Source organism: Quercus suber, unplaced genomic scaffold, assembly GCF_002906115.3.
Source record: "Quercus suber isolate HL8 unplaced genomic scaffold, Cork oak 2.0 scaffold_101, whole genome shotgun sequence".
NCBI lineage: Eukaryota > Viridiplantae > Streptophyta > Magnoliopsida > Fagales > Fagaceae > Quercus > Quercus suber.
Window position 1 is genome coordinate 372837 of NW_027069566.1, and position 27040 is coordinate 399876.

Below are 27040 nucleotides of genomic sequence, written 5' to 3' on the forward strand. Positions count from 1 at the left end.
ATTGCTAACAATTGTGAAAATATTGTGAAGTTTATTGTATCATCAGATTTTTTTTAATATATATATATATATATATAATGTCCCAAATTCCATGCTTACATCCATCCATTAACTAGAGATTTTTAATTATGAGGATGAGTACCTGCCATTATTTAGATGTTTTTTCGTGAAACAACTGAACTAACGTATTATTATGTTTGGCTCCTTCTGAGTTTGGTTTTAGGATCTAACTCCAAGATCCCAATATGGGCAGAATCCTTTTGAAAGGACGTGAACACTATTGAGTTGGTATTACCCTAAAAAACCATACTCTCCCCGAATGTCGAACCTAACTCTCTATGCATGTGAACACTCTGTATTACTCTCAAAAAAGTACATACACTCCCAAAAAGTCCAACCTAACTCTATATGCATGCTAATGTAGTTCCAAGTAAAATGTTCAAGGTTGGCTTGCCCTCATTGGATATAATCTTCCCATTCTTCATTGTTGGCGTCATACAAGTTCCCAGAGTTCTAGGGACATTGTTCGTGAATTTCGGAAGGACATGCCAAGTGCCGTAATTACAGAAGGCTTAGATCATTATTGTTATCTCTTATCCCTCAAATATTTTGAACATCCAATATTAGTGTATGAGAGAGGACACAAGCCATTAAGAAAGATACTAGAAGTCAACATTAAAAGGTCTGATGCATTTCACATTATCCAAATGAATCTAAGGTACATTTGGTATGTTGTAATAACCTATAGTAGAATAGTTATTCATGTGTAATAGCAATTTGATCATTTGGTTGTATCTTTATTACATTGATTAATTATTACATTGAAATAATTATTTTTTAAATTGAAAAATAGTTGTTCCTCTTTAAAATGAATATAATAGCTATTCCTTTGTACATATAATAACTTTTAAAATTAATATATCTTTAAAAATTTCCTTATACATCATTTTTTACAAGCTTTCTATATGTAACATCCAAACTTTTAGATACTAATAATTATTCCATTACAATGTCTTCTTTTTCCAGCTCTTTGAAATTTGCCAATATAGTTCAAAGTTCACACTGCAGTTTATTACAATATTCTAAAAAAGCTTGCAAATTTCTCGCAGCATAACTAAAGAGCTAATTGGTTAGTTAATAGACTACAAACTACCCTTTCAAAAATATTCCTATGTTAACAACTTCTCATGCTTCAATGATCATTTTAAGGCTTTTAAAAATACCACTTGCCAACCTTTAAGCTCATTCGAATTCCTATTTATCCATTCAAAGTTTGTTTATTGTAGGCAATCCTTGCGGTAAATCTTTACCCATTTGCACGTGAGACATCCCTCCATGGCTTCAAAGGCGCGTGATTGGGTAACCCACATCAGATGTATGCTGCGATTACAGACGCCAAATTACAGATACCTCAACTCCAAGAAACATTGCGGAGTTTTGAGTTACATATACATCTATCGGACCATCGGAGCACAATGAAACAGCACAAACATTGTGGAGTTCTGAGTTACATATACGTCTATCAGACCATCGGAGCACAATGAAACAGCACAAACATTGGAAGAGGAAATCAATTTTTTTTTATTGACAATTGTCCCAAAAAGATCTTTACCCATTTGCACGTGAGTCATCCTCCATGGCTTCAAGGGCGTGCGATTGGGTAACCCACATCAGATGTATGTTGCGATTAGGTAACCCACCACATCAGATGCATGTTTGAGATCAAGAAAGAAATTAACATACAGATGCCAAATTACAGACACCTTAACTCCAGGAAACATTGCGGAGTTTTGAGTTACATATACATCTATCGGACCATGGGAGCACAATGAAACAGCACAAAAACTGAACGAGGAAATCAAATTTTTTTTTTTTATTGACAATTGTCCCAAAAAGATCTTAGTCCTGATTTGCTATTTAATATGGATTGGTACCCAACATGATTCACATCACATTCCACCCGACTATTCAAGTAAAATGACCAACTTAAAAAGTGTACACAACAAACCATATCTCACTACAGCAGCAGTAACTACTAAACTTACAGCCAAATATGAGTAGAAATTCAATTCAAGTCAAATAAGTGTTGAGCATACCTCTCAAACACAAAGTTGAAAAAACCTAAGCATAATGTCATTATGTCCATCACAGGAGAATTCACAGCTCAACTCTCCTAAAAATTTAGAGAGAAACACAAAAAATTATCTTTCCCCTACATGAGTTTTAACACTGACCTAGACAAACACATTTTCAAACGCTTGCTCGACAGTGAGGACCGTCTAGTACCGATCGTAACGCCTGAAAAAAAAGAGAGTAACTAATTAGATAAGAACCACCAAAGGCTTCCACGTGCATATAAACGAGAGTGGATATATGAAATACACCAAGGTCATAAATTTTTTTTATCAATTCAATACATCCAGGACATATCTACAGGAATTATTTGATCTCTCATATGGTCAGAGTGTCCTATGGACTGTTCAGTGACCATAATAAAATGATTAGATTATTGGGTTGGCATCTAGCAGGATAGATAGGCCCACTGCATGGTGTATGGACCAAGACATACAAGCAACACAAATTTGTGCAATTTCAGGCAGGATACTTATGTTTAGACTAGAAAAGTAAATGTCCTGGAAGAGACAAAGAAGTTTCCACTTTAAACTATCACACGAAAAAACATCCTTTTAGTGTGGATCTGAAAGAACTAGTTATAATTTGTAGTTCCCACCTGCTGAAAAAAATTACAATCATTTTTAATCATATGATCATATCATTATACGTAAAAACTTCAGATCAAAAAACACCCACAAATTGCAATCATCCAATAACACTGTCTAATAATGACACTCATGCATGAAGATCACTCCCAAAATACATCAATAACAATAAGAATGAGCTAAAACCCCTAGCTCCACTCTTGATAAGACACAGACAATAATAGACTAGAAATACTTGCAAAATAAAATGAGAGAAAATACCTGTGGCGATCATAATCCCTGGAACGTTCCCTTGACCGTGAGCGTGACCTGCGGCGGCTTCTTGAATCATAACTGCGGGACCGATCGGAATCTCTGTCACGATCCCGATCATATCCACGTTCACGATCATGATATCTATCACGATCTCTGCTCCTACGATCATAATCCCTTCCCTGATCACGACTATCTCCACGTTCCTGATCCCTGCTAGGTTCCCTGTCTCTGTCCCTACTTCGCTCTTTTGATCTATATCATTAATAATAAAATGAAAAAGGGTGAAATGAATAACATTTATATAAAAATCAGGTACAGAATACACACACACACACACAATATAAGTTACCTTCTTTCATCATGCCGATCAACCTTTCGGCTCTTTTCTTTCTCTTCCTGACAAATTAATTACCAAAAAATGTAACCATTGAACCCACCAATTTGGATAACACAAACTAAAAATTAAATTGGATATTTTAACTGAAAAAGGAAGAACATCAACAGATACAGTATATCACAAGGAAAAGCAGAACTACTTCAAGTTGGATATTATCATGAGGCAACAAAGAAATTAAAAATATACCTTTTATTGATTGGCAAAATCTTTAAGCCTTACAAATAAATGGCAGAATGTTTCCAGAGTATAGGAAATGAAAAACAAAATTGTGACAGCCACAACACAGATATTTAGACCACAATTAAGCAGATCATTCGCCAAAGTTGCCACAATAGCAAACTGAGTGTACACTGATGGAGGCAACACGTTCTTGACATGGAAATAGATTGCTGAAAAAGGATAACTTATGGTAAGGAAAAGACAAATCCCAACAGATATCACCGCACTTCCCCTCAGTCAAGAACTGTAAAATTCAATTTCCTTTCAGTCAAAAACTCTAGAAGTCAGTGCTACACCAAAACTTGATCCCAGGTATGTATGCTCATAGCAAGCAAAGATGCAAATTAGACCAAAAACAACTCCTTTGAGAAAGCTAATTCTCCAAATCTTATGTACATCTGTTTTTTCATTTGGTAAAATGACAAACCCTAAAGCAAGCAGCACATCAAATGACATATAACCAATAATCAATTAACCCAAATCAGTTCACCAATGCCCAACCATATCCTCTATCCACAACTCCCCAAATAGGCGGTGCTATCTTCCTGTCAGCTCCAACTCATCTTCTTGTATAGTTTTATGCCAGAAACCAATAGAAAGTTACACTTTGAACAATGTATTACCATGATAATGCAGTACCACTGTACCAACCACCAGCCTCTAGTGAAAACATTCCCCCCCCCCCCCCCCCCCCCGCCTTAAAGTACAGTGCCTCCCTTAAAGTAAGTGCATTCAACCCTTCGGGAGAACAAGAAAGAGGGTGGGGGGCAGGGAGGAAGAGGGAGGCACATAAAGTAAAATGCTACAGCAGCACCTAAGTACATCAACATATATGGATGACACCATTGACGACAATAATCCACAAACTGATTGTCATCTTCTCTATAGTTGACAATCATGCTCACCTTTAATGATGTTTGCACAATTTATGTAAACATTATTCAAAAGCCAAAAATCCTTAGGTAGCAAATATAGGATACAACTAACTGACATGGGCCTTTATTTGAAAATGTTACAGGAGCAAAATGTATCTTATGCAATAGGTGTATGCAACACTCCTCCCCCACGTATGTGGCACCCATATATGCAACCCCACATGTCATTGATGTTGCATATACCCGTTGCAAAAGATACCTCCTACAGCCATTCTTTGGAGCAAGGCTAATATCACCTTTCTCCAATGTTTTGAGGACTTCATGCCAGTGAATTTTTTAACAGCTTACATATCTTGAAAAGATTCGTTTTCTAATATAATATACATACACATACATTCAACTTACACTTGGTGTAGCTATTTGTTAATGTTGCACCACTTAACAACTTTAGATTGAGTTAAAATCTGAAAAATCTCACTGTTAGAATACATGTTCTCTTATATATATTTGTATGTAAGCATGTATGTATGCATTCAAGCACACCAATGTGCACAGGGACAGGCCACATCCAACCTGTAACTGCCTTCAAAACCAACTCTAAATGCAGGAACATGAGGGAAGCACATTTTCCACACTTAAGGACAGATCCCATGTATATCAACGTCAAACATGTTTTGGACTCTATATACTTCTTCCTTGAGGAGTCATGCTCAAGAGTCTAACAATCTAAATGATAATGAAAAGGACATCAGAAAAATGCATAAAACATCCTTCTCCGAGGTAAGAAAAACTCACAGATCGAATACTAACTGAGAATCTCTATAGAAGAATGTCAAACATTAGACCAGCACCTGAACCAACATATTCAGAATACCAACTTAAGGACATTTCAAAAAATATGATAGGTAAAAAAATAGATATATCACATTAAACACTGCAGCATCAGTTTGATTATATGTTTTTTGACATTTCTTTTGCCAATGAAAAAACAATAGCATATGTACTTGAGTATTTTACGTAAAAACAATAGCCCGTAGGTTACTGGAAGAAGTAAGCAGACTTGGTAGCTAATGAAACTTTTGTTCCTGCTCAATTGCCCTATGTACTACTGTTAACAGTTAGGTGGAACCAACTTAAGTCAAAATAGATCAAATAAATAGACAATAAAAATAATCAGAACATCTTACATACCTGAAGCTCTGCTAACTTCTCACGGATCTGCATATAACCTAAATGAAGTTTCCCCCCAAAATGATCAGCTAAACGGCGGTCACTGAAAATAACAACAAAAATCAAAATGTTTTGCTCATACTTAAAATGTCCAAAAGCTCTGACAGAATATATACATGTACAGCACAGTTGCCCAATAATTTTCTAGCTGATAATAGCATGATCTACAAGCATAAAAAAAAAAAAAGACGCACATTCTTTAGCTGCAAAAGTAATCCTCGTAAAACTGGGCCCAAAAGCCTGCTGGTGACAAGGAGGTATAATTGTTGGGTCAAAAGCTGAAGCACTTGAATCCCCAAATACTAACTCTATGTTTCCCTAAGAAGAGCTAAGAAAATGTAGCAAGAATTGAGGACACAAGATAAAACATTACCTGTCATAAACACTCAAAAATGCTCCACAAATGTCACAAACACGTAACTTCTGATCAGTCTGAAAATAAAAACAGAAGAGTTATGTTAGCTTATCAAATTAAATAAACAAGCATATAATTTGACTTTGAGCCATGGAATCAAAGAGACTTGTCAACCAAGGGCACATTTACATTTCAAAATGCATATGGGTACTTCACTTTGAAGAATACAAGGATCTTCTAAAGAGTTTAAAATATCCACAAATCAACTAAGTATAAGTAGCCCCACCACTAACAGTACTTATTACTAATAAGTACTGTTAGTTATTACACTCTCTCAACACTTTCAAAAGTTTAATTATTACACTCTCCAAACTATCCACGTAAGCGAAAGAGTCGCATTCTAGATGAGCTATTTTTATGCCAACTGGACAACCCTTGCCAACTGAAGTACACATCTATCACCTTTTTTGTCATTATCAAATAAATTCCAAAGGCAGAAAATACAAAAGACCACAATTTGCTCGCAGATGAGCAGTGCAGCAGCAGATGACCAATGGATTCACTACTACACTTACAAAGCCAAAATTTACAAAGATAATACATTCGGTAAGGTTATCCAGTGTCACAACTTTACCCAAAGCAGCGGTCATCCAAAAAATAAAAATACATTCAACTTAAATTTTGATTCACACTTATGTGAAGTTCAGCTTTCGTTTTTTCTATACCACAAGAAAGGTGATTTATATTAACAAATGAATAAATTGGCTTGGGAATAATGGGCTTACAATCCGCACATCAGCAGCAGTGTACTTGGAGGAATCCAGAGCAGGCTCCTGTCGGGCAGGTAACTAAAATAGTAATAATAAATGATTAAAATACAAAACAGAAAGAAGGAAGATAATGGAAGATAGAATGAATTCATAACAGAAAAGAGATAAAAATAAACCACAACAAAGTGAACCAAATAACTCCATAAAACAAGCTAGATAAGCATAAAAGAACCTTCTTAAGTGCTTCAGCCTCCTCCAATGCCTTCTGTGCCTCTTCAACCAAACCCTGCTCACCTGAAAAGGTTTAAAAAATAATTAAGAACAGTTTAACTAGCCAACAGACTGTCTTAAACTCATATAAAAAAGTTTAATTCCACAACAATTCTTAAACAGTAAAATCAGACTCATAAGTAAGATTCTTAAAGTAATTTGAACAAACAAAAGTCTCATGCCAAATCACTGCAGCTATACAAAAATAAACAACTCGTTTTGATGAAGAACCTTATGTGAAGATAGTTTTTTTGCATTTTCCAGTGTTTGGTAGTATCAGGAAAGAAAAGAAAAAAAGGGTCAAAGGAAAGCTTTCTCAAAGACTTCCCTTAGCAAAGAGGAAGCAGTGAGCCCTGGCTACCTCGGATTAGTCACATATGAGGCCTGGCTACCTCAAATAAGCCATAGATTTTTCTGTCCATCTTTTTTTAGAGGTTTTGTTGCCCTTCGCTTTCCTTTTTTCTTTCATTATGGGTGGTTCTACATTTGTTTTCGTTGAATCTAAATCTTTCGAGTTTGTTGTCGAGGAGGGGGGGATCTTTCTTCTTGTTACATATTTATGAACGAGGCCAGATTTCATTACGTTGTGTTTGTATGGGGAACGAGAGTGCTATGAGAATATTGACACACGTTGAGGATTTAAGCAATCTATGGGCCAATGTGCGAGAACAGTTAGGGAGGGTGACAAAGTTTTTATTTTGTAACTGGGGTCCAACACCCATGGTTCTTCTTTGATGCTATCTGAATTACATAAAGGCAGACATAAAGGGTCCATAGTAGTTCTAGAGGGGAAGTTGGGTAGTGGTTGGAGAGGATTCGGTATTCAGATGACGAAGACAATTGCTCCAGTTCAACGGGGCTTCCTCAGTAACCAAAAAGGTGTCTCCAAGATAGTCATGGTGGCGGTGGCAGAACCACAGAAACACAATGGTGAGTTAGGGAAAAAAGGAAAGGAGAAAATCTCAGAAATTCAAATTTCAAACAATAGAATTTCCGGTGGAGATCGTGTGCCACTTAAAGGAAAGTCTGAGAATATAAAGGCTCAATTTGGGGCAAACATTACGTCTGTCATTAATAGCCTTGCAAGTAGCGGTATCAAAGATACACCGACCTTGGATGTTTTTTTGCGTGTCGAGCGTGGGAAGGAAGGTAGGTAGGGTGTGATATCATCTAATGTAAGTGAGATGAGTCTACGTAAGTGAGGTGAGTCTAAACTCTTTTAAACCTACAAGGACAAAGCCTACTGGGATTAATCATTCGGTACTACCTAAAGAAAATGGGCTGAAACCCAAACTGCCTAAAGGCATTGGGCCGAAGCCCAAATTGTCTGTTTGGAAGCCTATTAGTGTGAAATAGGCTGGGCTCGATTCTAAGCCCAAAACCCAGCATCTAGACTCTGTTAAAAGACCAGAAGCGTGTCCCCAACATATTCCAACTCAACCAAGTGTGTTGTGCCTCGTTTTGATGCAGCTAGAAAGTGAATCTTCAACTTCAGTCTCTCCAATTGCTGGTGTTCCTACTTCCGGTCTCCATCAGGCGAGTTCTAGCAAGTCATTCCAGCCCTCCTTTGGTCCGATTGTGAAGGAGGTGGCTCCTAGCCATCCTCCGCACCATGTGATAGCATCAGGGTCAGATTTAGAGGAGGTTAAGGTTGCTTCAATAGTGTCATCTCAAAGTTCAGAGCCTATTGTACATGCTTCCGATGATGGGTTACAAAATCAGCATCTATCACTTAGGGATTTTGTTGGTGATATGGGAAAAGTATGGGGCAATTCTAAAGATTGGGTACTTAGAGCTAACTCAGTCCCCGGAATTAGTCTCGGATTCAGTCTCAGAGATTGAAGTTCTCCCAAGTACGGATTCTTTTCTTGGTGATGGGCCAATTATTAGTTGGGCTGATCAGTGTAATGGTGTGGTGGATTTTGCTATTGCCAGTATGGGTTCGGAGTGTGAGTTTTGAATCTAATGAAGGTATTTTGTCTTCTGAATGTAATGGTGAGCCGTTGGTTGTGGCACCGTTGGCAATGGAAAATCCAGTTGTATCTGATAGTAACCATATGGAGGTGGCTGAAAGGAACCAGTGGAGGTTGGGGGTTCGGAAAAAGCTGATAGTTGTTAGTTACATTGTCGGTAACCAACAGGATCAAAACCTTCAGCAAATCTATGGGGACTTTGTTGGAAGGTTTTGAAGAGAAGGTTATGGGTTTGTTTTCAGCTTTAGAAGCTTGAAAATATATATATATATATATATAATATAAGTTGCATGTAGAAGGCTCACGGAAGAAAATGGTCAAGGTGGGCCAGAAAGGTCACCGGGAATTAATAAGTTTGGTGAGTACATGTAGTGCTGAAAATGAGTCAACTAGGGGAAGAAGTGTCAATAGGGTGGCTGTTGTGTAACATCAATGAATTTGAAAATTACTTCATGGAATGTCAGAAGATTGAATAAACAAGAAAAAAGGCTTCTGGTTTGAAATTTGATTAGGAATTAGAGGGCAGATATCATTTGTAAGGGTGCTTGTACTGTGGGACAGAAGGGTTGTGGAGATTTCGGAGGAAGCAGAGGGGTTGTTTTTTGGTTTCCTGTATGTTTAAAAATGTGGTTAATCAATTTGAATGAGGGTTTCATAGAAAGGACATGCTCCTAGTGGGAGTCTTATAATTTTCATGGAGCTCCTAGTTTTATTTTAGCAAGTAAATTGAAGGCTCTGAAGGTTGAAGGTTGATCTCAAGAGATGGAATGTGGAGGATTTTGGTAATATAGAAGTGAAAGGGAAGAAGTTGTGGAGTGATCTTCAAGTATTGGAGACTATTGAGGAAATTCGTGTCTTGCGGTGGAAAAGCTAGATAAGGAAAGAATTAGCGGAGAGTTGGAAGAAATTTGTTGGAGGCAGAAATCAAGAGTTATTTGCATTCAAGGAGATAGAAACACAAAATTATTCCATTGTATGGCCAATTCATTTAATTCCATTGATATGCTTATGGTGGATGGGGTGATGTCTTCCAGCCAAGGATCCATTGCAGAGTGTATTACTCATTTTTATTGAAAACTTTACTTTGAAAATGAGGTTCATCGCCTTGTTCTAGATGATGTGGAGCTTGGAAGAATTCCTGAGGAAGATAATGTGGTTGGATAGACCTTTCGAGGAGGATGAGGTGTTAGGGGTAGTTAGTGGGTTCAACAGGGATAAGTCACCAGGTCTAGATGGTTTCTCCATGGCTTTTTTTCAATCTTGCTGGAGCATTTTGAAATTGGATATTATGGCTTTCCTTCATAATTTCCATGAGCAAGCTATGTTTGAAAGGAGTCTTAGGGTCCATTTGTTTTGGCTTCAAATGGTTTCCGAAAATCATTTTCCGTAAAATAAGCTGTTTGGTTGGCTTTGAAAATAGAATTTTCCGAAAATTATTTTCATTTGACCGTAAAAAATAAGCTTTGATCCCGAAAATTATTTTCAGTTCCTATTTCCACTTCAAATGGTTTCCGGAGAGAGAGAGAGAGAGAGAGAGAAGGACCAAACGCGTAAAGAGAGAGAGTGAGCCGAAACAGAAATTGCGCCTCAACCCCAGACATTGAAGAGAGAGAGAGAGAGAGAGCGAGAGCACGAAGAGAGACTAGAGAAAGTGAGATCAAGCTCGCGCTGTCGAGCTCAGCCCACCGCCCCAAGCCCAGACGTGCCGTCGAGCTCGCGCCGTCGAGATCACGCTGGGGAGATCGTCATGCCGAGATCGCACCCCTCTAGATCGCACTGTGATCACTCTCTCTTCCGTGATCGCACCGTGAGATCGTCCCTTTCCCTCGATTTGTAATTTTGCTTACTTGCCGTCGGTTGTGGCTTTTGATTGTTGAAGTTTGCCGCCGTGGGTTGAATTGGAGTTTCGATGGTGTGTGGTGTTGTTTCGATGGTGGGTATATATTTCGGTGGTTGTGGGTTGTTGGTGGTTGCAAGTGATGGGTATTTGGCTGTGATTTGTTCTATGGATTGGGATTGGGGTTTTTCTGTAATAAAATTTGTTTGGATGCTAAGAAAATGGCTGAGAAAATGTAAAAAATTTGTAAGAAAATAGCATTTTTAGAATGTTACTTAACACCAAAAATCATTTTCCAAACTATTTTCCATTGCACAACCAAATAGCTTGAAAACATTTTCCTTTCCCGAAAATAACATTTCCGGAAAATATTTATTTTCCGGAAAATATTTTACATGAACCAAACACAGCCTTAATGTTTCTTTCCTTTCCCTCATTCCCAAGAAATCTGATACTGTGGAAGTCAAGGACTTTCGTCCTATTAGTTTGGTGGGACTTGAGAGGTATGTATAAGATTATTTCTAAGGTTTTGGCCAATCATGTGTGAATAATTAACTCAGATTCTCAAAACACTTCTGGACTCTGTGTTTAATTGCTTTTGAATGTATTGACAATAGGATGAAGACAGGGTGTCCAAGGTTATTTGCAAGTTGGATGTTGAGAAAGTTTATAATCATGCGAATTGGAGTTTTCTTACGTATTTGCTTAGGCGGTGTGGCTTCTCAGCAAAATGGAGGTGGTGGATTATGTGGTATATATCAACTGTCAAATTTTCTATTATGATTAATGGTACGCTGGTTGACTTTTTTGGTAGCACTAGGGGTATTCATCAAGGGAACCCATTATCTCCTCTCATTTTTTATATTGTCTTGGAGGCTTTGAGTCGTATGTTGGATGCGGTTGCTATTTTGGGACAATTTTCGAGCTTCACAGTAGGTAGTTCAGTTGGTACTTTTTTTTTTTTTTTTTTTTTTTATAGGTAATAAGGATTTATTGATAATGAAAAGAGAGAGACATCCAAGTACACAGGAAGTATACAGGGGTAATTTTCTTGATTTATGTAATTTTTGTATTTGATCAGTTGGTACATTGCTAACAATGTCTCATCTCTTACTTGCAAATGATACACTTATTTTTGTGATAGTGACTCACACCATTTAGCTGCTTTGTGTGGGATTTTCGCCAAATTTGAAGTGGTGTCAGTGATAAAAAACTTGTTGAAGTCAGAATTGGTACCAATTGGTAACATACATAATATGAAGGAATTAGTGGAGATTTTAGGTTGTAGGCAGTCTTCACTTCCTTTGAAATACTTGGGCCTTTCGATGGATGCTACCCATAAAGAGGAGACAATTTTGGAGAAGATGGAGCGACGTCTAGCTAGGTGGAAGAGGTATTTATCTAAGGGGGGCAAAGTAATTCTTATTAAGAGTACTCTATCCAGTTCACCTACTTATTTCCTCTCTCCTTCCTATTCCAAAGTGGCTAACCGTATGGAGAAAAGACAAAGAGACTTCCTTTGGAGTGGTATTGATGCTCCTAAGGTACCTCTGGTGGAATGGTCTAAATGTTTGTATGCTGGTGCAGAATGGAGGTTTCGGGATTCAGCAGCCAAGAAGATTTAATTATGCTTCATTAGGCAAATCGTTGTGGAGCTATGGAACGGAGAGAGATGCCCCTTGGAGGAAGGTCATTGAGGCAAAATATGAGGACAGAACCAAACTAGTGTCAAGGCCTAACGGTGGTAGTGTGTGGAAATCCATTAGAAGTGGTCGGTTGGACTTTCTAAATTTCTTCAATTTGATGTGGGTGATGATACTAGGGTAAAGTTCCGGGACAATGTATGGTGTAGGGATTGTTCTCTTAAGGAAGCTTTTCCGGAATTGTATAGTATTAGTTGGACAAGGAGAATTCTGTGTCAGAGGTTATGCGCTTCTCTAATGGGAGGCTGCATTGGGACATTTTATTCCATCGTCCATTGTAAGATTGGGAGCCAGAATCGTTGGATCTGTTTTGGGATGTGTTTTATTCCACGAATGTACAACGCATCGGTGTTGATAATCTTTGCTAGAAGCCAGCAATAAGGAGATGTTTTGAGGTTCGAGGTTTCTATCACTCTTTATCTCCTTCTTCTGTCATTGATTTTCCTTGGAAAATGGTGTGGCAATTGAAGGTGCCTCCTAGAGTAGCATTCTTTTCTTGGACTGTTGCCTTAGGTAAGATCTTAACTAAGGATAATCTTTGGAAGAGGCATATTTTGTGCTAGAGTGGTGCTTTACATGTAAAAGGTGTGGGGAATCGGTGGATCACTTTCTTCTTCATTGTCCTATAGCATATGAATTTTTTTGGTACACATTGGGTTATGCCATATAAAGTTAGTGAGTTGTTAGCTTCTTGGCAAGGCAAGTTTGGTAGACATCAAAATATAGATTTATGGAGGTTTGTGCTGCATTGTTTGTTTTGGTGCTTATGGCGGGAGCAAATGCTAGATGCTTTGAGAATTGTGAATAGTCTATCCTTGACATTAAGTCTTTCTTTTTCCATACTCTCCTTGATTGAAGTTTAGTTTTGCCTTCTTATTCTTGTTTTCTCTCCCCGATCTGATCGTTGTAATCTAGGTTCTTGAGTAGTGCCACTATAGTACACTTCCAGTGCACTTGGTTTTTTTTTTTTTTTTTAATAAAATTTCTCATGTTACTCATCAAAAAAAAAAAGACTTCCGTTATTTAGATTGGCCTAGGATGGAGTTGCTTTCCACTAAAATTTTCTAGAAAACAACTCTAATCTAGGTTCTTGAGTAGTGCCACTATAGTACACTTCCAGTGCACTTGGTTTTTTTTTTTTTTTTAATAAAATTTCTTATGTTACTCATCAAAAAAAAACAAAAAAAAAGACTTCCGTTATTTAGATTGGCGTAGGATGGAGTTGTTTTCTGCTAAAATTTTCTAGAAAACAACTCTATCTTGCTGCCAAGATAAATAAGGGAAGTCAAAAGACAGTTTTTCAGCTTATTTTAAGGTTGCTACCAAATATAGGAAAATGAGATAGTTTTCTCAAAAATGCTTTTTTGAAAATGATTCATTTTCCAGAAAATGTTAATGTTAAATGTCGAAACAGTGTAAAATGCGTAAAATGCCAAACTTCACATGTGACAATAAATTGTGAGCAAAAACTACATTTCATTTATTGAAAAGTTACACAAGTAACTACTGGGTCTTAAACATAAAGACTCCACCATACACTCCATTCTTAAAAGAATGATTGGTGCTGCAATTCATTGGTGGATAAAACCAGAATTAACCATCAAGAAAACTTTGCTTAAACCAAAAATTTATTTTTATAATCGCAGACAGCTTTCAATGGCCATTAAGAGGGGACGGCAGATTTAGAAATGTACAAAAGCTTTTGATGGTTTCAAACAACCCCTTTGAAACAAGGAAAAGAAAATTAGAAAAAAAAGGGAAAGGAAATTAACAAATGGAAAAACAAAAGGAGAGCCACCCTTTAGGGTGGCAATACTATATGAAAGGTGACGGTGCAATAATAGCAATGTTAGAGAAACAATATCCTCTTTTTTGAAGTCTAAGGTTAAGGCAAAGCCCTAAATAAAAGGCAATGGTAGTCATTAGTTTTCGATATTTTATTTTGAGTTCTATTTAGTTATTTTAAAGTCAAGGGTATTTCAATCATTTGAAATGGTCAAGTCTGGCCATAGTTGTGTGCCTTGGGCTTTCTTTTATTAATAAGTAAGCCTTATTTATTTTATGGGTCTACATGTGGGCTTTGGTTCAATTCAATTAGGTTTTGGTTTTTCGGTCAAGTAGGAGTGCTTCTTTTTATTTATTTATTTTTGATAAGTAACAAATTTTCTTAAATCAAAATAAAGGCACAACCCAAGTCCAAAGTGTACAATACGTACACCCAATTAAATTCTAACGTTGCAATGATCAACCAAATCTAATAGGTTAGAAGAAGAAATAATCCCGATGCAACCATCCATTCAAAAAAGATCTAAAAAGCATAAATTTCATAGCCAAAAGAGTCCGTTCACATCCCTCAAAACTTCTAGAATTCCTTTCACCCAAATGCACCACATTAAATAATGAGAAATTGCCTTACCAATTTCTATGTGCCAATGTCAACCAAAACCACACTGCCAACAAATTAAAGGCTCTATTATTCCTTTAGGTATAACCCACTAAACCCCAAAAAGGCTAAACACCACTTTGACAATAGAAATGAAAAGGTAAATAATCAATTGTTTCTCCATTTCTCTTGCTCGTGCAACACAAACTACCATAGATATACGTCTTTCAAGTTGTCTATAGTTAAGATTCTTCCCAAAGCTGCAGTCCATAGGAAGAACACAACTCTTGTCAGGGCCTTCTATTAGAAGTTAAGATTTAAGGTCTACATATGTGCGTTATTATTATTATTATTTTTTTTGGAATGGTAAGCTACACATACACTCAATGCATGTTGAACGCACAACCTCATTAGCCATCCCGTTATTATGGAAAACCAATTAAGCTAAAACTAATTTGCCTATATAAGTGTGTTTTGTACGCAAACAAGTTAGAATTGATCAATAAAATATTAAATGTTTTGAGGATTTAGTCAAGTTGGACATATTATTCTTTTCTCCCTTTATCTGCTCTCTTTGTTGTTGTTTCTTGTGAGTTGTGATAACATTCACTGATGTTCGTAAAACCTCTAAACACCTTAAAACTATCTCTTTTCCTCCTTCCTTACAACCTCAAATCAAGTCATTTTACCTGTCAAAACCCAAAAACCCCACATAATTTCTTCTACCAAATCACCATCAGATAACTTATCTAATCACCCTATAATTCCAATAACAATCCTAAAACCCTTTTTGACTGACTATCATGAAAAGAATTGTAATATATAAGTGATGGAGGGCAATATTAGTTAACCATAGACCCCAGTTACTAAATGAAGTTTCATTGCTTATTGGCCAACTCCATCTCATGGGTAAAGCAGAGTCCTATGTTTTTCATAAACAGTTGCTACCCCCAGCCATGTGCCACTTTCATAATCAAAAGCTAGGAGAGCATCAGTTATCCCAAAGTTACACGGTCATCTTGCCAAGTAGCTTTTCTACTAGAAACTTAGGTTGGAAACTACTATGGATTGTTGAATTGGGGTCCATATCTCATTTCCTTTATATGGAAGGCAGTCTTCAGAGGCGCTGGGGCCAACCTTAGCAAGACAAGCCAAGAACAAGCTAAAGCTTACGATTTGAAGACCAAGTCATAGACTACTGAACATCCTGCAAAGTGACTCTTGAGAGGGACAACTCACTTTTCAAAAATCACCCCACAAGTTGAATTTTCAACAATTTCTAAACCCTAGATCCAGAAGTGTCCTAACCCTAAACCCACCCTGATTACAAGTACGACAAATTGGGAAATTTGTCATTCGTCAAAAGGCTACACTTTAAAGGGTACATTCTTTGCCTATTTGGGGTTGGGATTTTGTTGACTTGAAATTGGTCAGAACAAGTAGAATTTTTTTTTATAAATATAAATAACATACTTTATTGAAAAATATAGTCAATGTATAAAGGAGTATACTAGAGACAACCCATCAAGCCATCATATTTGTAAATTACAATGGTCAATAAAATCTAAAAGAGATGGAAAAGCAAAGGAACACATGATCATTTACCAAGATAAATTCAAATTTTCAAAAAAATTCCAACAAGAAGTTAACATAGGTAATTTAAATTCCTTCACAAGTAACACTTGGAACTGACATGTATTCACAAATACACAAAAGGATCTAATTAAAAAAAATAAATAACGAATGATCAAACATAAAACTGGTTGAATAGAGGAAAATCCCATCCCCAACGAAATTTAAAAAAAAAAAAAAAAAAAAAAGAGAGAGAGAGAGAGAGAGAGATCAGTAGAAGCAGTTATCGAACATCTTGTACAAACACACACTTATACTTCAACCAAAAACTTAGGAGTAAATAGAATACAAAGAATTTGACCAAAGAAAGGGGAATTACTAAGAACAAAAATGTAAATCAGATGTTGTTATAGCATGACAAGACCAACTCAGGAGCTTCCCCAAATAATTGTGTAGTATAGAGCACATATAAGGAACGCTTTAGATTCAAACAACAGAAATCTAGGACATAACCGAATAAATTTTAGTAGTGACTTACCAAGACCCTCAGCCTTCTTCAACTTTTCATTTATCATTTCTTGTGTACGAGGATCAGGAGTAATTACAGGCAAGGGTGCCAAAGGTGGTGGGTTTGGGAGGGGTTGAGGTAAAGATGCCCTATCCTTATTGAAGGCATCCAGGAGAAGCATGGACTGCACCAAAACAGATGAAAGATACACGTATGAAAGTCAGAATATAACTATATAAGTCAATAATTTTTTTTAAAAATAAAATAAAATAAAATCATGGACCTTCTACTTATAGGTCAACATCATAGAACAATAAACCAGAAGAACTTAACAATACAATTATAGCATCGGCATTGACAAGCCAAAATTTGTCTCAAAAGCAATCATCACCTGTTTGTCCGCTCTTTTGGTTCTCAGTTCTTCTACCACCTCCAAAGCTCGAATCTTAAGATCTGTTTTGCCTTCAAGATCTGCAAATGTCACATTAAACTTTTCATTAGTTGCTTAAGATTTAAGCAACCTTCTGGCACATATAACTAACATTTCCACCTTTAGAAAACTTACAAATCAAACTCTCTACATATGTAGACCCAATCAAAATGAAAAGTGTCAGGAACTTTTTCTTTTTAACAAGTATATACAACTCACATGTCCATAAGGACCGAACCAGCTACCCCAAACTCAAAGTCTCAAACCCTTGATTAATTGGATAGGAGACGTCAATAATTAATAGAATCAGAATTGATATACAAACAAAAATACAAGATGGAAAAATGAGAAGTCTGCAAAAGTTAACTATGCCAAAGTGTACTAACTCTATACAAAGGACCACATGAATTAGTACATTCCACAACTTAACTGACAAGATTCCAACTTCTTCTAACCCTTAGTTACTGTGCTCAGTGTTGGTAAAAAGCACCAAGGCTCTAGCACTTATTGCCTCTACAGCAAGGCACACTCAAAGAAATGTGCTTTAGGTGTGCTTTTTTTGCGCTTTTCCAGTAAGCTCAATGCGCTTTTTTGGAAATTAATTAATCTACAAATAGATTTTTTAACAAGCTTTTATAAACCAAAACTAATTTGTTGCCATAGGATGTTAACACCATTGATATAAACCATTTATTTGGTACATAAAACTCAATGTTATGGTCTACTGCTACCAAGTAAGTCAAAGACGAAAGGCAACCTTGAGGCGCTAAGGCCTTGTATTGCTTGAGGCATGAGGTGACAAAAAAGTGCTAGCCCGATTAAAGCAAGGCGCCAAATAATAAAAATAGTTATTATACATAGATAACTTAAATCATATGTACCTCATGTATTGAAATATTATTATCGTGTTTTACATATGTTGAGTGAAGAAATTAGGTTGAATAATAGGTTTATAACAATAGGTTTTATAAGAAGCTTTCATAAATTAATTCATCTAAAAATAAATTTTACAACAAGCTTTTTTTGTTAATAAATTAATCTAAAGATAGATTTCTTAACAAGCTTTTATAAATTAATAATCTAACAACAGGTTATACAACAAACTTCTATAAATAATTAATCTACCAATAGGTTTTACAACAAGCTTCTATAAAAGAAATATGTAAAAAATTAAATTAAAAACAAAAATAAAAATTACCGAGGCTCTCAATTTAAGTTGCTCGCCTAGGCTCTAATGGCGCCTTGCACCTCAGGGGCTCCTTAGTGGTGCCTCTCCTCACCCGGGTGCCTAGGCGAGCACCCAACTCTCCTTTGACTACCATGGTTGCTATATATTTCCCAACCATGGTTGCTATATATTTCCCAAGCCCTCCAACATTACAAATTCTATAAGACCTACATGGGACTGCAATCACCCCACACTCCACCATTGATCTCATTTGACTAAATCTTATAGACTTATACACATTAAGTGATTAAATTATCCTGATAATCAGCATTGGATCAGCCTGGCAGAAGGTACTACTTGCAATATCAACATTCAGGAACCGTTTAAAGAGAATCCTAATTCCTAGCAAACCCAAGAGTGAGAATTGTTGTACAGTATGCCCTGCAACGTGCAACTAATCTGATTGAAGTTCTCCTAGATAGTGAGCATCCAATAATAGCATTTACTATCTCTCTCTCTCTCTCTCTCTCTCTCTCTCTAAGACAAGATTCCTAGACAGACTATTATATACATTACCATATTGATCAGCTTCTTTCAACTTCTCCTTGATCTGCTTAGATAGCTCAAGTACCTCAGGTGTCTGCAAACCCAACAAAAGAAAATCATACATCTAAATTCACCAAAAGATAAATATACAATATATTAGGGGTCAACTATCACCTGTGTAACCTCAGAGACAGAAATTGCAATAGCAGCCTTTGCATCTTCAGCTTCAAGGCGTCTAAGAGCTCTAGTAATTTTCCTGTCACACTCAAGAATGAGCCTATCTATAACATCCTCGAGGTCTCTCTCATAGTTATCAATCGCTTTTGCTTTTGCTTCTTCATATCTACAAAGAGTTAAGCAGAACTAGAGATGAAGTTTGACCATAAAATATGAGACTTTTGAGGCTTAAGCCCTAAAAATGCAACAATGCCAAATCACCAGGGCTCATCCCACATGAAGGGAAGTTAGACACATGAAAGTAATTTACTTGGCAGACTTAAAATGGTCCATAGCTAGAAACCTTAAATATGCAAACTCTATGACTTCAACATGAACTAGATGACTCATTCTGCAATTAGCTATTCTTTAATATGTTACAATTATTAATGTCCCAATATTTTTATCATTTTTTCAATATTATCCATATTGTGACAGCATGTAGGTTGAGGATTCCAGCCTGCTTCAAGAAAGGGCTGAAATTGAAAATATGGGGGACTTCACCAGCTGAACTTTACTGATCAAAAACAAAATAAAAAATAAAAATATAAGGAATGGGAAGTCCAGTATGGAATTGAAAGGTCCAAAATGTAACATGACTCTTTATCATGCTGAATTTTACCAGTCATAAACGAAATAATGGGATTCCAACCCTGAGAATTGTGAGATGCATCAAGAAAAAATAAACTAGGCCATCAAATTAAAATCCCTACCTTACAAATTTTCTGCCATCGATCTAAAAAAATAACTAATGTGTGTTGTAAACATTTCTATAGAATCTACGTTTGTTTGAGCACTCCATCCAATTTTGGCAGTATACTAGGATTAAAAAGTTCGCAGATATTTTTTTGGCGTTAGGCTTATAAACACAAACTATGTACCCATAGTTCATTGCATTACGAACATTATACTTAATCAGTTAAAAACTCTAACAATGTGCAAGATTTTCCTTTAGAGTCGATCCATATGTAGATATTTTTCAAATTGTAATTCTTTAGGCTACTTCGTGTACTTTCATGACGTAGTCTCATTTCAATAAAATTATTTTTACCTATCAAAAATAAAAACAAAATGTGCAAGATTATATGTTTCAGTATCAACCCATTCACACTTTATTAGATACTTCTTTTTTTCCATTTTTACTATCAGTAAATTACACGTGCATCCAAAATGTGTGCTATTTGAGTAACAGCTAATTGGCAACAGGATATTTCATACCAGCACATCCATTTACAGGGTTAAGACATGGAAATTTTGGGCGTAAAAGAAAATAAACAAAAGATTATTCATATTCAATTATTTATTTTCAACATACGTACTCCTCCCCCCAACTCATCTATAACTATGCATGCCAACCCACTCATATTGCAATCAATAACAATTAATTGACAGAAAAAAAAAAAAAAAAAAAAAAAAAAAAAAGGTGAATAAACAGATTCTTCAACAAAATAAATCAAAGATGAAAACAATTCTTTTTTATTATAATGATGAAAACCCATATTGACCCAAGATCATGCTAGTGGATTAAAACTACATAATGGATGATAGATTTCCATGTCCAGCATCTTGCCACCAGTTATATGTCCGATATTTTAATTGGGGAAAAAAGACAAAAATGAATAGATTTCCCATGAGTTATAAGGATACTCTTTTCTCAGCTGCAATGAGTGAACCTTTGGGCAAGGACCCATATCCATTTTCTGAAACCAAAAAGAAAATGACAGATTTAGAGAATTAGAAGAGATTAAATAAGGGCAAATTACAACTCATCCACCTGTGGTTTGATCGAAATTTAAGTTGCCTACTTGTAACTTAAAATCTCATAATGCAAGTGTTCCGCTGGATTCTTTTTGATCTTGTATTTTTATGTTTTTTGTGTTTTTGGAGAGAGACATAAAAGTGGAGCAAAATTACAAATTTAACCATGTTTTTAATAGAGGTGGGTTATAGAACTCTAACTGAGCTAACCTCCGGTAGGTCAAGTGTCAAATTTCAAACCACAGGTAGGTGCAACTTAAATTTCGGCCAAACCATAGGTAAGTAAGTTGTAATTTGCCCTTAAAATAATTATCTAAATAGACAATAATGGCATAGATAGCCAGAACAAAATACTCCTTGATAAAAGAGTGTATGCATTCACAGCTTAATAACCATGTGATATTTTACTTAAAACAGCAGGTGAAAGAACCCATAAACCAACCATGTTCCCATAAAGATAAAGAGGGAGATATAAATGGAGAAGAATTCCCTCTAAATAAATTCATGAATAAACCAAGTCCCAAATAAAACCATACCCAGTCATCATAAATCAAGATTAAAACCTAAATCAACACAATGAATATATATATATATATATATTTTTTTTTTTTTTTTGATAAGCAACACCATGATAAAAATTCAACCATATAAGTAGAACTATCTCCAACAGAGTTGTATTAAATGGAGTAATTTTTTTTTTTTGATAAGTAATAAGATATATTGATATCAAAAGGGAAAGACCCTAGTACAACAGAGTCGTATTAATTGAATATTTACCTATTTTTAAAAATCCAATCTAAAAGTTACCAAAATGTATGTGAAATTTCAAATTCAAAATTGTCCTACTATAAACAAAAGAAACCAGCTAAACCATGGGATCCAGTACCATCAACCAGTCTGACAACAATAACAGAACTTGTCCACCTAGAGGTGCACTCCAACAATTAGAAACACTGTTACAACATTCAGTGTTGAAATCTAAATACTAAAGGATATCTCTAACAATTATGCAAAGCATTGTAGTCAAAGGTGAGCCAAGCGCTCACCTAGGCGCTCGGGCGAGGAGAGGCGCAACTAAGGTGCCTTAAAGGCTCTAAGGCGAGGCGCCTTTAGTGAGGCACTCGCCTTTAGAGCCTAGGCAAGCAAGGCGACCGCCTTAAGCCATGAAAAAGGCGCTAAGGCAAGAGCCTCAGGGTTTTTATTTTATTTTATATTTTTTTTATAGAAGTTTGTTGTGAACCTATTATTAGATTATTGATTTAAAAAGGCACGTTATAAAACCTATTGTTAGTTAAATTAATTTACAAATATATGTTGAAAAACTTATTGTTATATAGAAGCTTGTTGTAAAACCTATTTGTTAGAATAACTAATAGTGCCTAAACCATGTCAATCCTATTTTGAAATAATTTGATAGACCTAATTTCTTTATGCAATACATTGAAAAAAACTCATTATAATATTTTGACATGCTAGGTAAATATGATTTAAGTTCTATATGTATAATAAATATATTGAGAATTTGGCAGCTCACTTTACTCAGGCGCGCCTTTTATTGCCTCACGCCTCAAAGGCACTAAGGCGAGGCGCCGCCCCTGGAGCCTAGGCACTCGCCTAGATATTTTTTACTAGGCGAGAGGAGAGACCCTTAGTAAATTTTGGCTTTTAAAGCCACTTATGGCATTTTTTGTAAATTTAAAGGGCTGCAAGGTTGATTTTAAACTTATTATCCTTAGTGTGGATGAGCTGTCAACCACTAGTTCAAATAAATTAATATTAAATAAATAAATAAAATAAAACAAAAGATCCAAAAGAATCTTCAAGAACCACTCTTCAACAACACTATTTAGCAATTTTCAGAGCAAAGCATTGCTCTTTCTTCTTCTTAGGTAATATTTTTATTCTTTTAGTTTTTTTTTTTCTTTTTTACACTCTTTTTTTTTTTTCCTGAGTTCTCTCTCACTGTCTCCAACAACTCTCTCCTCTGTGTTTTTTCTCTACTTTTCCCCCCTTTACCCTTCTCTCTCAAACTCTTACTGTCTCCAGCAACTCTCTCCTCTCTGTTTTTTCTCTGCTTCTTTTTTTCCTTTACCCTTCTCTCTCAGACTCACTATCTCACAGTAACACTCCCCTATCTTTCTAATATGAAGTTATGAACAATATTTTGGTTTAACATTCAGACTTAGTTGATATTTCGATGGAGACTAATTTTTAATTGTGATTTATGAGTATGATGCATAATGCATGTATTAACTGTTTGACACAAACATAGGCTCTGCTGGGATTCAAACCCAAAAACTGGTTTTATAGACCAGCTCCTATCCACTAAGAACAGATTTAGATTTATTTATATAGTATTCTTATACATCAAATACATTAGATTGGAACCCTATATGTAAAAAACCTATATTTAAACTTTGGCGCCTTGCTTCACTCAGGCTAGCACCTTTTTGGCGCCTCCTTGCCTCAGGCGATACAAGGCTTTGGCGCCTTAAGGATTCAGGGTTCAAGTCCCCCCTCCCCAACTATCGAATTCATAAAATAAAATAAAAATTAAAAAATAAAAAAAAAAAAAAAAACATCGAATTATCAACAACAAAAAATGTAATGATCAATTCATGTGGTTTGACTGGTTTCTTCTCGTACATGTAGGCCTGTTCATTTTAGCTCACAATACAGCTTATGTACATCTTTTTAAGAACCACATTTTTTTCTTTTTTCCTCAGATTTCTCAGCAGATCAAATGTTAAATATTCTCAGCAACCAAAGAGATCAATTGTACTCCAGAAACAACAAATTCGTTCCCCTTTCCTCTAATTTCTCAGCATCAAAACAATCATTCCATCCACAACAACTACCTTAAGCTCGCACAATTTTCAACAGTTAGGATTTCACCATTTCAATTCTTGTTCTAATTTAATAAAGAAACTAAAAATAACAGAAATCAAATCCAAACTCCTAAAGCTCACAGATTATTAAACGATTAGGGTTTTGAATTTGGTTCTAAATCCATAGACAAAAGCAAACTAATTAGATTAACAAAATTAATCAATACCGTTAACTGAAAGAGCTCGTGAGGACAAAGTCCGACGAGATAGAGACGACAAACGTCGCGATCATAGTACTTGCGATTCACCTCACGAACGTCGCCGTTTCGATTCGCTCCCATTAACACATCGAGTTGTTTTCTTATCGCATCCATATCTCTCTCTCTCTAAAGCTTTCTCTCTCTAGAAATCTAAAAACTTTCTAACTTCCTCTCTCTTTCTTTCGCTCTGAAACTCTCTATCTCACTGAGAGTGAGATTTTTTAGGGTTTGAGTGTTTTCTTAGCAGACTAAAAGGTATCGGGGTTGAGAGGTTTGGGTCGTTTTACTTATACGCCCTTGTAGTTTGGTGTATTATGAGAGGATCCTGAGCTGTGTGCTGACCAGGATAAGGGCAGTTTTGGTATTTGAGACTTCACCCCCTTTGAGCTTTTTGTTGGGCTGGGTCTGGCTGGTCAGGTCGTGATATTATTAGCACGCCAGCACGACACTTTACGGCCAAAATTTAAAGTGTAGGATTTTGTTAATGAAGCTAAAGAATAAAATTCAATTTCTCAAATTTAATGTTGTAAAATTCAAAATACCTACTTTCAAAAAAAAAAAAAAATTCAAATTACCTTAAACTTTAAGAGTGTGTTTTATAATTTATCTATATAATAAGAGATGAGTTCAAGTTACACCTGGTATAACTCTACAAGAGTTACACATTTTTTAAGTTATAGATTTCCAAAAGACCTAACAGTCAAAATAAAACATCATCATTCTCTACATCATTAAATGATTATCTAATTAATAGCATCCTCATTATCTCTCACCTTATTAAATATTTTTGTGTCTTTTTTTTTTTTTCTCTACACCTTCTATGCTTTGTCCTTTTTTTTCTCCCCTCAATGAAAACTCTATCGTTTTCCTTATCTTTTTTAGGAAGTTATTCACCAGGACATCTTTTTTAGGAAGATATTCACCAGGAGCTGCAAATCGTTCATTCTTTACTCTGTATGTATTGCTTTTATTTTTTATTTTTGGTTCATACAAAGTTCAAGTTCATTATTTCTTCTACCTATCTAAATTGAATTTTTTATTATTTAAATTTGTTCTATGTGATTATGTCAAGTTCTCAACTCCTACCATTATTTTTTACTTTTATCACCACAAGTAATACAACGTTTTTGGTAATTAAGATTTAAAATTCAAACACCTATTGTAATGCTAAATGATCAAAGAGTGCAATAGTTGAGGAAATTTTTTGGACTGAAGAAGCAGAGATTATTAATCAGATCCCTTTAAGTTGGAGGAAGCCTAAGGATAAGCTTATCTGGGCAGGCACAAAAGATGGTCGTTACATAGTACGCACCATTGTTTTTTTTTTTTTTTTTTTTGGGAGAAGAATGTGTTAAGAACTTAACTTTATAAGATAAATGTTGTGTCTACGTTGCAAATCAATTAGCTAAGCATTAGAAATTGGAGAGCGAAAAAGGAGACATATAGAAATATTTAATAAAGAGAAAGATAATAAGGATGCTATTAATTAGGTAATCATTTAATGATGTAAAGAATGATGATGTTCTTTTTTTGACCGTTAGATCTTTTGGAATTCTAAGGCTTAAAAAAGGTGTAACTCTTGTAAAGTTACACCTGGTATAACTTTAAAGAGTTACACATTTTCTAAACCATTAGATTTAAGTTAATCCAACGGAAAAAAAAAATGCACTCATTAATGCTAATATTCTGATAAGGATATCATTTATTACCCTTATTTATAACATTCCATACCTATCTCTAATCCCAAAAATAGGTATATTTTTCTCTCTGCTTTCTCCTTTTCATCCACTACACATTTCTCTCTCCTCCATTGCTCTTTCACCTCCATTTTCATAAGGTTCCACCTCCACAGCCACATAGAATTTGATACAAAAAATCTTATGAAAATGGAGTTATCTGGGGTTATCTCAAGTCAATTAACATGCACATCAAACATGGCAAATCAAACTAAAGTCATCCAGCATGAAAATTTTCGAAGTATCAAGCATCACAAAATTTATAATATATGGAAAGAAAGAAATGATGGCCAAGAAACTGTAGGTAAGAAGGAGTACAATTAAGTTTCTTTTTCCTTTTTCTTTTTGGGAATTGTGACAGAAAAAGTGTTTCACTCAAGACTTAGGCTGTGTTTGGTTCCCGTAAAATATTTTTCGGAAATGCTATTTTCGGGAAAGGAAAATATTTTCAAGTATTTGGTTGCATTATGAAAATTGTTCTAGAAAATATTTTTACGTGTTTAGTAACATTCTAAAAATGTTATTTTCCACCACCATTCACACAAAACCCACCACCACAAAACTCACCACCACGCAACAGGAAAACCACCAAAACACTACCACCCACACCACCACAACAACAACAAAAATCAAAATCACACAAAAATCAAAATCACACAAAGAGAGGGATCAGTTCGTGGGTTTCTGGCAAAGTCAAAGGCCAAAACACCACCACCCACACCACCACAACAACAACAAAAATCAAAATCACACAGAAATCAAAATCACACAAAGAAAGAGATCAGTTTGTGGGTTGCCGGCGAAATCGAAGGCTCTGGGTTGCTGGCGAAGTCAAAGGCTTGTGGGTCGAAGATCGGTGGGTCAAAGGCTCTAAGTCAAAAGCTCTGGCTCTGGGTCGAAGGCTCTGGGTTTGTGGCGTGATCTGGGCTCTAGGTTCATTGGGGAAGTCGAAGATTGGTTCGTGGCGAGAAGGCTCTAGGTCGTCGGCGAAGTCGAAGGCTCGTGGGTCGCCGGCGATAGGCTCTCTCTTC

At 35.8% G+C, this 27040-nt stretch overlaps 1 protein-coding gene across 3 annotated transcripts; it reads right to left on the reverse strand.

Moving 5' to 3' along the window:
* Positions 1–1994: 1994 nt before the first annotated feature.
* LOC112034132 (uncharacterized) lies at positions 1995–24576 on the reverse strand. Of its 3 annotated transcripts, none has more exons than XM_024066926.2 (13): positions 24241–24558; positions 21075–21127; positions 19386–19554; positions 19242–19305; positions 17459–17538; positions 17098–17251; positions 7054–7115; positions 6837–6899; positions 6070–6128; positions 5658–5739; positions 3325–3371; positions 2982–3227; positions 1995–2298 (listed from the first exon to the last, which is right to left on the reverse strand). In XM_024066926.2, the coding sequence occupies exons 1-13, from the start codon at positions 24385–24387 to the stop codon at positions 2280–2282; spliced, it is 1245 nt and encodes a 414-aa protein (XP_023922694.1). In that variant the 5' UTR covers positions 24388–24558; the 3' UTR covers positions 1995–2279. The 3 variants fall into 3 exon arrangements, 2 of the variants coding, with proteins under 2 accessions (XP_023922694.1, XP_065630962.1); XR_010629553.1 differs by lacking the exons at positions 1995–2298; positions 2982–3227 and adding exons at positions 3559–3761; positions 5262–5317 and having other exon boundaries at positions 3326–3371; positions 24241–24576; XM_065774890.1 differs by lacking the exons at positions 1995–2298; positions 2982–3227 and adding an exon at positions 5262–5317 and having other exon boundaries at positions 3326–3371; positions 24241–24576.
* Between the last annotated feature and the right edge of the window lie 2464 nt (positions 24577–27040).